Source organism: Protopterus annectens, chromosome 6.part0 (genome assembly GCF_019279795.1).
Source record: "Protopterus annectens isolate FY-2018-M chromosome 6.part0, PAN1.0, whole genome shotgun sequence".
NCBI lineage: Eukaryota > Metazoa > Chordata > Ceratodontiformes > Protopteridae > Protopterus > Protopterus annectens.
Genome location: NC_056737.1, coordinates 1124688178 through 1124700519, shown reverse-complemented (window position 1 = coordinate 1124700519; position 12342 = coordinate 1124688178). Strand labels below are relative to the sequence as shown.

General features: G+C 43.4%; 1 protein-coding gene across 1 annotated transcript in view; it reads right to left on the bottom strand.

Annotated features, from left to right (window-relative positions):
- Positions 1-12342, bottom strand: part of LY75 (lymphocyte antigen 75) — a 3856564-nt gene that overhangs the window by 2223144 nt on the left and 1621078 nt on the right. The window contains exon 13 of the mRNA XM_044074746.1: positions 9751-9893. Coding sequence (XP_043930681.1) covers positions 9751-9893 — 143 coding nt within the window. The remainder of the gene's footprint in view (positions 1-9750; positions 9894-12342) is intronic.

Genomic DNA, 12342 nt, shown 5'->3' with positions numbered 1-12342 from the left:
AAGTCCACCAGGTTTAACAGGCATGACCTGCCTTTGACAAAACCAAACCATGTCACATCAAGGGTTTAGAGATCACCTATATCCTTATTTATACGGTCCATGATGATTTGTTCCATGGCCTTACAGATAAGGCTAGTTAAGCTTATGGTTCTGTACTTCCCAGGGTCTGTTGCTGTACCCACTTTATGAAGAGGGGATGACAGTTACTGTTTTCCATTCAGCAGGGACAAAACTAGTACTCAGGCTGCGGATGAAAACAGTACCTAACAGAGTTGTTAACTCATGTTTTAGACAATTTACAACTCAACCTGGGATGCCATCTGGTCCCATACAGGCTGTGTTCTTGGCCCTGCGGACAGCATTATTAATGACTTGCTCTTTGGAGATGTAGTGGGAATGCTTTGTTGAATGTTTGGTGGGGACAAGGCGGGGTGAAATTTTCACCAAACCTGTCAGCTAACAGGATAGCTATTTTCACAGGATCGGTGTGTGTGTGTGTGTGTGTGTGTGTGTGTGTGTGTGTGTGTGTGTGTGTGTGTGTGTGTGTGTGTGTGTGTGTGTGCGCGATGCCATTCACAGCTAGCTCAGCACACATATGGGTCCTTCCTTTTAGGTTACAGACATCAAATGGAGAATCTTTTCCAGAATACAGAATAGTTCTGTAAAATCTTACCAATAACCATTGATGTCCTTCCCTTCCATGTTGCAATATTCATAACCCTTGGGTTACCCTCTGCTTATCTACCTGAATGTCCGGCCAGTATATAAAAGGTTCTAGTCACTGCTAGGCACGAGACATCTGATATTGGCCATAGGGAACGTGGGCCATAAAAGTGATGTCTACATGTACCTTTACTCAGAAATGAACTCCCTAGTCAGACCCCAGTCCCAGGATAGTTGTACAAGTCCTGTGTCATCCAAGAAGGGATTACTTACTTGGAGATATATATATATATATATATATATATATATATATATATATATGTATAGGGTAGGAGGGAAGGATGGAATATTGCAACATGGAAGAGAAGGACATCTATAGTTATGGTAAGATTTTACACAACTATTCTATGTCCTTCTATTCTCATGTTGCAGTACTCAAAACCTTTGTGTGAGTGCCAAAGCTCAAAGCGAAGAAGAGGAGGGTGGCATGGCGCTGTTTTCCAAGAAACCATGCAGGATTGCCCTAGCAAATCCTGCTCTAGCCCTGGTGATGTCATCCAGTTTGTAGTGTTTGGCAAAAGTATGGACAGATGTCCAAGTAGCTGCCATTAGTATGGAAGCAGTGTTCAGCCCTTTGACGAAGGTCCCAGATGAGGCTATGGCTCTAGTGAAGTGGGCTTTAATTTTTGAGGTAAGATGTTTGCCATGGTAGCTCTAACAAAAGGATATGGGCCTGAAAATCTAGGCAGAAATGGTCTGTTTTGTCACTGCTTTTCCCAAAGCTCTGGGATGAAAGGAAACAAACAACTGCTCTGATCTCCTAATGGACTTGGTCTTATCGAGGTAGAATATGAGTTGTCTGTGAACATTAAGGGAATGCAAGACTCTCTGTCATTCTGGGGGATGCGGAAAAAAGGGGAAGGTGAATACATTGATTCAGGGATAGCTCATTGACCACCTTGGGCTTGGAGGACAGGTTGGCCCTCAGAGTCACTCTAACCTTGTGGAAAAGGAGAAAAGAAGGGGTTGCCATGACAGCCTGGAGCTCTGACACTCTTCCGACTGATGTCAGGCCCACCAGGAGCACAGTTTTCTAAGTGTAATGTTTCAGAAAGGCTTTAGATGCTAGTTCAAAAGGGGCAGCAGTGAGCTTCTGTAAGACGTAGTTCAGGTCCCATGGAGATGGAACTAGCCTCTTGGTGAGCCTGAGGTGGAGTACTCCCTTAAGGAATAACTTTACTGGGTGTCGGGAGGCAAGGGGAGGGTCAAGAGGCAGACAAGCCAAAACAGCAGCTAGGTGGGCCTTAACCGAAGAATATGACAACCCTGCTTGCAACAATTCACACAGACAAGATAGTACTAGTGGGACCTCACCTTGAAATGGGTCAAGCTGTCTTTGTAGACATCAAATGGAGAATCTTTTCCATTTAGATATATAAGATCTCATAGTATTAGGTTTCCTGGACTCCTGCAGGACTTCAAGCATATCCTCTGTGTAGAGCTGTCTGAAAGGAATCAAAATTCTATCACCCACAGTTAGATTCAGAGATTCCAGGTGGAGATGTATTCGGGATCCCTTGCTCTGTGTGAGAAGGTCTACTCTGTGAGGTAACTTGTGATGACTGCCCCTGGCTAAATGCAGAAAGAAGGAGAATCAATGCTGTCTTGGTCAAAAAGGAGTCACCAACAAGATTGTTGGTTTGTCCTGATGGATTTTCAGTAGAACTTTTTCTAGGAGTAGGAAGAGGTGAATGCATAGAGAAACATCCCCTTCCATGAGATAGAAAAGGAATCTGTTGCCCTCGCTAGGGGGCTGGGTACACTGGTACAAAACAGTGGAGGTGGTCTGTTCAGAGAGGAGGCAAACCAATCTATTTGTAGTGCACCCCAGTTGTGGACTATGTCCAGGAACACATCACTGTGTAGCATCCATTCGTGGGATTGTGACATGGACCTGCTCAAGGTGTCTGCCTGAGTGTTCTGAGCTAAAGGAATGTAGACTGCCTGCAGGGTAACTCCATGTTGGGATGCCAATTCCCAGGCTTGGACTGCAAGTCTGCATAGCAAGTAAGATTTTGTTCCCCCTGTTTGTTTACATACCAGAGAACTGTAGTGTTGTCTGCAAACAACTTCAGGGGGCCTTGCTTCAGGGTGTGTTGGAAGGCCCTCAAGGCAAATATGATTCCTCTCATTTCTCTGATGATGTACTCCAACTTGAAAGTGTCTGTCAAGGTACCTTGCCACCTTCAAACTGCCCAAAGCAGCTCCCCAGCCCATGTCCGAGGCATCTGTGTACATTCCTGGATACTTGGTCCAACCACCAAAGGATCTCCTTTCTTAGACATGGAAGGAAGGGAATGTTGTGGTCCAAGGGATGGGAATGTTGGGTCCTTGTGGACCTCAGGTACCACTGAAGTTTTCTCATGTGGAGTCTTGCCAATGGCAACATGGGTATAGTGGAAGCCATATGACCCAGGAGTCTGAGATATTGTCTCACTGTCATAGCAGTGGCATGGAGGACAGACAGCAGATACAGCTTCAGGCTTTCCACCTTTTGAGGTGAAGGGAATGCCTTCATAACATCTGTCCTTATTCTGCACCCCAGGAAAACTTGGTCCTGGGAGGGGTTTAGATTGGACTTTGGGTAACTGATGTTGAAACCCAGTGACTGTAGGACAGAAATGACTTTGTGGAGTTGGAGGTGTAGGGAACTGGGGCAGTCTGCCTGGATTAGTAGGTCATCCAGGTATGGAAAATTCTGAATCCCTTGTACCCTGTAATAGGCTATCACAGGAGCCAAACACTTGGTGAATACCCTTGGAGCAGTAGATAGTCCAAAGGGCAAGGCAGAGAACTGAAAATGCGAGGAACCCACAGAAAATCGTAAGCATTTCCTGTAGTTGGGTCTTATAGGGATAAGCAGACATGCATCCTTTATGTCCAATGTGGCAAGAAATGTCTGAGGCATTAGCAGTGAGAAGAGAGTCTGTAGAGTAAGCATGCGGAAAGTGGGTACTTATAAGAAAAGGTTGAGGTGGGAGAGATCCCGGATAGGCCTCCATGGGCCATCTTTCCTTAGGACTACGAAAAGTCTGGAGGAAAAGCCCTTTCCCTTTTCTAACAGATGGACAGGTTGGATAGTACCTTGAGAAAGGAGGCTGTCAGACTGTCTGGAAAGGGGGTAGCTGGTCTTTGGGTGGCTGTGGGATGCCCCTTAAGGAGAGAGGAGTGATCCAGATCATCAAATAACCTTTTTCTATAACTGACAAGACCCACTTGTCTGAGGTAATGCTTTACCAGACTGGAAGATAGTGAAAGAGCCCTAGGGATAGGGGACTGGAATCTGGAGGGGGGAACACGAAGGCAGGTAGTCACAGACAACCTGCCCTGTCCTGAAACTGAGGTTTCTGAACTGGGGTCTGAAAAGGCCTGGAAGGAGGCTGCTGCTTCCTGGTGCTTTTTTGCTCCTAGAATGAGGGGTGAGAGCAGAAGGTTTCCTAATGAACTGAGTCTTGGTGGGATAATTTCTATGATATTTAAAGATAGGGGGCATGAACAAATGTTTTAGGTCTTGTAATTCCTTCCCCTTTTCCTGCAGGGTTTTAAACAGCTCTGCCACTTTAGCCCCAAAAACGTCAGAATTGTCCAGGGGTGCATCTAGAAGTTTAGCCATTACATCATCAGGTAAGGGTTGTAGTCGTAGCCATGAATACCTTTTAAGGACGGAGGCAGAAGCTGCAGAGCTGGCCGAGGGTTCTGCAGCATCACAGCTGCATCTGATTGAATTTCTTATCGCTTGAGAAGACAAGGATATGAGGCTAGAAATTTGAGCCTTAGAAGGCAAGTCTGAAAGATCATCCAGAAGTTTAGAAACCTCAGTCAAAAGGGCCAGGGCATAACAGACATGTGTGTGTCTGGTAATGAACTGCCCTAAAGGCCAAAGTGGTAGAAGTGTATACCTTCTTGCCAATACGTTTCATGGTCTTACTATCCTTATCTGTGGGAAGGACAGATGTGGAGGGAATTAGTCTGGATGGTTTCTCTCCAGAGACTGAAATAGTGCCAGGATCTGCAACTGGACATTTTATTAGAAATTTGCCCCCTTCAGGGACCTTATAAAACCTGTCAGGCCTTCAAGGGGCTGGTGGTTGGAAATCAGGGTTCAAGGACGCTGCACTGAAAGCATCAAAAAGGCTGGCAAGACCAGAGGGATGACAGAAGGTGAAGGAGTGTCCATCTGTAAGAGCTCATAATATCTCTTCTGACCTTCAGACATTTCAGAAGAATCTTTCATTTTAGAGATGGTTTCACCAAAGATGAGGTCCTCTCCCGGGAAGTCAGTCTCAGCAGTGTTTTCCTCTGGGGAAGCATCTGGGATGCATAAGAAAGAGAGTCCTCTGAAGAAGAGTTTGAAGAATCTTCAGCTTCAGGAGGCAGGGTATCTTCAGCCTGCAGGCACAGAAGGCCTAAGGGCCATGAAAGCATTAAATAAGCTGGGAGAAAACTTGCCAATCAGGTAAGCTTTCTGGGTGGGAAGTGACATGTTTTCTCTTTTGTTTCCTTTTTAGAGAAAGTGTAGGCTGGGAGGGCATAGGGCCTAAGTTCCAACTGTTCTGAAGTAGTGGAAGGACCTGTCTGCACGTTCATTGCAAGCCGGGGTTTCCACTAGTCGTTGGTGCCTAACATCTGTGAAACCTCCATGGACATGCTTTTTGACCTAGGTTCTGCAGCCTTCCAAATGGTACCCACTATACCTAACTCAGCAGTTTCCGTACATTCCTCCAGGCGAATGTCGGCCATAGGTGGAACATTGGGTGGAGGAGGTGCAGCAGTAGTTTCAGGCCTGGAGTCTTTGGCTTGCTTTTCTGGTGGCTATACGGTCTGACCGGATGGCCCTTCCATCGTCAGAGCCAGACATTTAAGATGCTGGTTTTCTAAATAAATGTTTAGGGCGTGCAGATGGCTGTGGAGTGTCTTAGAAATGAAGGCCTGACAAATCGAGCAGATTTTGTGGTTGTGGTTAGGCCCTAGGCAGAAAAGGCAGAATTTGTGGGTGTCCTTACGGGACTGCACTTTCCTTTCCTGGATGACATGAACCTAGACAGGCATGCAGTGACCAAAAAGAAAATACAAAAAATGGCCTCAGTGGGCTACTTATCTTTAACTGCAAAGCTCTAATGGCAGGGAAGGCAGAAAGAGCTGACGTTCAACTGATGGCAGAGAAGTTCTGAGGAAAGGTACATGCAGATGTCAATTTTATGGCCCATGCTCCCTACAGCCAACGTCAGATGTTTCAAGCACCTAGCAGTGACTACAAGCTTTTCTATACTGGCCGAAAGTTTGGGTAGGTAAGCAATACTGCAACATGAGAACAGAAGGACATCTTAAGGCTATCCTTAGGTATGGTTGCCAACATTTTTTCGAAGTTGCCCTTAGAGGATTTTACAAGTTGTCTATTTGTTTGTTCAAGCAGAGGAGGGTGTTCTTCCAGTGCTGGGACCTTTCTTCTTCATTGTTAGACAGCAACTTCTTCCTCTTGTTGTATATCTTATTAATGCTACATGTCCACCAGGGAGGCTTCTTTTTTCTTGAGGATCTTGTTTTTATCCTATCAGGTACAGCTGTATCAATACACTTGTGGAAGTGTTTGTACAGGCTATTTGTGTATACCTTAGTATAGTTGTCAATGCCATCTGGGGGAAGAGGAGCTTGCAGATTATTTATGCCATCCCTTAGGAGGGTATAATTAGCTTTGGTGAAATTTGTTAGCCTGCTTTCATCTAAGAAGGGTTCAGGTGTTACAGCTACTTCAAATGTGACTGATTTGTGATCACATTTAACCAGTGAGGGTCCTGTACTTGTGGTGGTGCAACTGTCACCCATGTTGTTGAGGACCAGGTCGAAAATATTTGAGCCCCTTTTGAGGTTGCATACTATTTATTCCAGGGCATTAATGCTAACAAAGTCCAGGAACCTTTGTGCGAGTATGCTGGTACTTGTATTACGTTTCCCAGTCAATGGAGGGATAGTTAAAATCACCCATGACTAGAGTATTGGGCTATAATTTGACTGACCAAGTAGGTCCAAATAAACAGCAGGGATATCTTGGTTCACTGGAGAGGGCCTACAGCTAATGATGACTTGAAGGGGGGGTCTTACCCACAGTTAGTTGAACTTGGAGTAACTCCATGGAGTTTTCCTGTCTAACCAGTCTAGAGGTGTAGTTATCTTTGATGAAGATAAAAACACCTCCTCTTTTGGTTCTCACATGTTCACTTTGTGGTCTGAAAGTGCGGAAGGCATTGTAGCCTTGCAAGGCTGGGTACTCTCTGTGACCCTGAATCAAGTTTCTGTGACTACACAGATGTCAACATCCTCCAGGGAGAGGAGTGCTTCCAGAGAGTGCAGTTTCTGATTTAAAGTCCTAACGTTTTAGCAGCATAACCTTTAATTTATTTGTGAGTGATATTCCCATGTCAGAAATTTTGTTCTTGAGAACTTGCCTAAAAAGGCACTATGGGGGAGGCAAGTGCCTTAGCCAGTAACCAAAAGCCTAGAGGTGACAGGTGAAGACCATCTCTGGCAAAGCAACATGGTCTATCAACCATGTCATCCCAGGCTGACATCAACTGGATCCCTTTAGAGTGACACCAGAAACTAAGCCAATTGTTGAAGTCAATCACTTTTTGTTCATATTGTGCTATCTTCCTAGGGCTAGGTGAAGGTAGAATGCTGCCCAACGCTAGGAACATACCTGCCTGGGACACATATTCATGGACCTCAATCATGTCTCTCTGCATATAGTCCAGTGATGTGTGTCTAAGTCATTCACACCAACGTGAACTATGACAAAGTCATAATGGTACTTGCTGAAAAACTTGAGTGCATGTGTGATCTGACAGATCCTGGCACCAGATAGACAGCTAACTGTAAACTTCTCCTTGTCCAGCCTGGTGAGTGGTAGATCTGTATGCCTCACAATGGAGTCACCTACGACTAACAAATTTGGTTTAGATGTGCCTCAGGGACTTATTTGGTGAGATAATGGCGCTTGTGTTCTTATGTGCACTGAGTGCTGTAGGTGCTCTATTAGGTGTAGTATGTTTGTGTTTGGAGGGTCTCTATTGTTCAGACAGATTTCTGGTGAGTACCTCTGTGTATCATGGTTTGTGTGTTCAGTGCATGGTTTGCATAGGAGGTGTAGTATGTGAGCTGACAATCTGTTCAGTGTTTCTGTTCTGTGTGTGAGAAAACAAGGATTACAGATTCTTAGTACAGATGCACCTCTCACAAATTGTACTTGGGTGATTTAGGAGTACAGGGTTGTCACTGTACATGATGCAGTTGTTGCCCTGTCTAAGGATACCCATAACAATTAGGCTGGTAGGAGAAATGGAGGAAACTGACCATCCATAATGCTAGGTTAAATCCTATTTTGATAGTGGGGAGAGAAAATGGAGGAGTGTGGTATAACTGGGTGCTCTAAATGGGGTCTATACTAATGGTGTGCTCTATAAAGGGTTTATACTACTAGTGGTTCTCTAAATGGTATGAGCCTATTGTAGATTTGGTGGTTCTGGGACTGTTTAAGCGGCAAAAGTACAGCTGAGTTGCTCTCTGAGCAGCTAAGTGCAATTTAAGGACTTCTTGGCTGGATCACAGACAGACACTAAGGGAAAATTTATCTTCTGATGTTTTTGCGTCTTTAACCACCAATAGTTACCCCCACTGCAAGGTAGTGCACAATGGTGCATGGAGGTGTGCTACCCGTAAACAAATGAATACAGCAGAGATGTGGCTTGTTGCCTAACTATGTGGAGCTGTTTTAAAACAATGAGCAAAAACAATTTAACCAATAAAAAAACTCAGAACTGAACCCTGTGCCAGCAGCCTTCAATGAGATGAGTTCTAAACGCACTCTCCTGCCACAAGGGTGCGGGGGGGCCCTCTCCAACAAAAGATATTCTGGTTTAGTGCTCAATTTAACAAACAGAACCAGATTCAGCAGGTCTGAATCTAGTCTATGCTACAACAAACAAAATCTCCAATAAATCAGCAAGAACAGTTTTAAAAATCAGCAATATAGCAAAAATACAGTTTAAAAGTGCAAAATACAGTATACAAACTGTATCTATGGTTAGCAGAATACAGCAGATTCCCTGGATTGCACAAATGAATACAGCAGAGCAGTAGCTTGTCACCTAACTGTGGAGCTGTGTTAACACACACATACACACATATGTAACATAACCTCTCAGAGTTATCCATTATTTTATAACCTAGAATAAAATTTAAGAAAAAAATATATATATATATATATCTATATCTATATATTTATATATATATATATATATATATATATATATATGGGATCCGAACACATGCTTGACTAGCATATGTCCGAATCACAAAACATCGAACACACATACACGAAAGCGCTTAACATCGACAAGCACTTCCGTGTATGTGTGCCTGTTTCATAGATCGAACTACAGTGCAGGTAAGGGAAAATTCCCTTTTCCCCACTGTAGTGTGATCTCAGAGTGAGAACAATAAAGTAGGGGGGTGTGAGGGGTGCAAGGGGGCGAAGCCCCCCCCTGCAGAAACGTAGATTTTGTTTTTTGAACTACACATACACGGAAGTGCTTTTTGATGTTAAGTGCTTTCGTGTATGTGTGTTCGATGTTTTGTGATTTGGACATATGCTAGTCGAGCACGTGTCCTAGACCCATATATATATATATATATATATATACATACATATATATATATATATATATATATATATATACATACATATATATATATATATATATATATACATACATACATATATATATCAGGTATGAAACTGAGAAAAGGAAACACCTGATTATGCATTAAAATTTCCAGAATAATTTAGCTCAGCTGACTTTTCCGATATCACAATATAGTGCTTACTTACGGACTAAATTTGCATATCAGAGTTTATTTTAATCCAGATAATGTTAATGAAAATTTGTATATCTATTTTGGTTATTTTGTGCAAATATAAACATAGAAAATAACCATGTGTAGAACAAAACACTTGTGTAGTACTTCATTTACCTTATCTGCTCTCTGAGTATATCATGAAGATCTTGCATTTCATACATGTGGCTAAAACTTGGAAGATGAGCTCCAAGAGCATCACAGAATTGTTCGGCTTCCTCCCATGTTCTTTTTCTTGTTATACGTTCACGATGGAAAAGCTACAACAATAAAAATGTTTTTGGAATTACATTATATACAACAATTATTTCATAAATCAGACAAAGCTCATTTACACAATAAAATTAAAATTATATAGCCACCATAATTTCCAACATTTGTATTCAGCATTTGGTACTAACTTGCATGTTAAAAGTAAAAGTTTAAATTAAAATCTAATTTTAGTGAGCTTAGTGCCAGCACAAGTTACCTGCATACAGTGTACTAAGAAAAAGAAGTTATGTCTTACCATCACGTTCCATCTGTCTTGTAGATCTTTGTTCATTTATTACTGTTAGAATTTCAGTTCCATCCTTGGAACCAACACGGCCGTTACCAAGCTCGCGCCAGCCAAAAACTCTCAGCTAAGTCCTACCCATAATGCCCCTCCCATAGTCTCTTCAGATCGAGTTTGCCCGCCCCTATAGTATAAAAATAATAAAAGAGACAGCAGGAGGCTCTGTCTGAGCAAATACCTTAACTAAGGAAATCCTAAAGTCCACCAGAAGTCCAGGCAGGGGGAAGGAGGGTGGGAAGTAATGAATGAATAAAGATCTACAGCAAAGATGGAATGTTATGGTAAGACATAACTTCTTTATCTGATGTTGTAAATCTTTATTCATTCCTTACTGTTAGGACCGAGTCCCCAGCTACTTGAGTCCTGGGTGGCCCTAAGGAAGGATATTCCTGAGCACCACAGAACCAAAACATGCTCATCCCCTGGAGGCCAAATCCAATTTGTAATAAGTGATAAAGGTATGAGGTCTTGCCCAAGTGGCTGCTGTGCAGATATCGTCCATACAGGCTCTGGAATGAAAAGCCACTGAAGTAGCCATCAATCTAGTTGAATGAGCCTTTACTTTGGAAGGTAAAGACACTTTATTATGATGGTAGATAAAGGTAATGGCATTTCTAAGCCAAGAAGATAGAGCCATTTTGGAGACAGGCCTACCCAATCTGGGTCCTGCAAAGGCCACAAACAATTGATCCATTTTTCTAAAAAATTTAGTTTTGTCCAAGTAAAAACAAAGTTGCCTATGAACATCAAGGGTATGCAAAAGATATTCCTCTCTATCTGAATGCTGAGGAAAGAAAACCGGCAGGTCAATAGACTGGTTAACTGAAAACCCTGAAATGATCTTGGGCAAAAAAGATGGGTCAGTACATAGGGACACTCTTTCCCTATGAAAAATCAAATAAGGTCTCTTGACACTCAAGGCCTGCAACTCAGATACTCTTCTCGCTGAGGTAAGGGCTACTAAGAGTAGAGTCTTCCAAGACAAAAATTTCATATCACATGAATTAGAAGGTTGAAAAGGAGGGTTTGTTTATGACTGAAGCACCAAAGTCAAGTCCCAAGGTTCTATAGGGGGCTTGACAGGAGGTTTAACATGTAATACTCTTTTCAAGAAGGTTCTGCACAGACGGTGTGACATAACAGAAGCATTATCAAATCCATTGTGAAAGTTTACGATAGCTGCTAAATGCACATTGATTGTTGATGCTGAGGCTCCTACATGTAATAGGGTAGTCAGACATTCTAGAATCTTCTGAATAGGCATGTAGTAGGGGTCTATGTTATGATCTTTAGCCCATGTAGAGAACCTAGCCCACTTACTAGAATAAATTTTCCTTGTGGAAGGTTTGTGTGATGCAAGAAGAATCTCACAATCAGGAGATGAAATATCAGGTAGCCTGGCAATCATCAGAAGTGGAGAAACCAAGCTGTGAGCTTGAAGCTGTGGAGACTGGGGTGAACCAGTCCCCGTGGGTGAGAAAGCAGACCTTGGGCTTGATCTAGGATCCACAAGCTGTGAATCAGATGAGGCCATAGGAAAGGGAACCAGACTTGACGGGGCCAATAAGGGGCAATGAGGATCACTTTGCTTCTCAACCTTCGAGCTGTCTGGAGGAATTTCGGGATGAGGGGAAACGGGAGAAAGGCATACAGCAGATCCGGCGGCCAATCGTGCATCAGAGCAACCCTCTGTGACTTCCCCTGAGTGGGGATCAGGACAAAGTAGCTTCTGCATTTGTTGCTTAGGGGGGAAGCAAATAGGTCACAGCAAGGCCTGCCCCAACGACGGAAGATCTGATCCACTATTATAGGACTGAGGGGCCACTCGTGAGGCATCAGATTGTCCGCAATAAGATTGGAACTCCCGGGAATGTGCAGTGCTATAAGAAAGCGGTTGGAAGCTATTGCCCAGTGCCAAATTCTCATGGCCTCGCGACACAGGGGGTAAGACCTGGTTCTGCCTTGTTTGTTGATCTGCCAGACAACTGACATATTGTCCGATTGAATTGCAATAGTCCCGGAAGGAAGGGATGTGTGGAACGCTTGCAACGCTAAGAAAACTGCCCTCAATTCCAGGACATTTGCAAATTGCCCTCCATGGGGGACCAGGTGCCTTGGACTGTCTTTCCCTGAAAATGACACCTCCCTAGCAG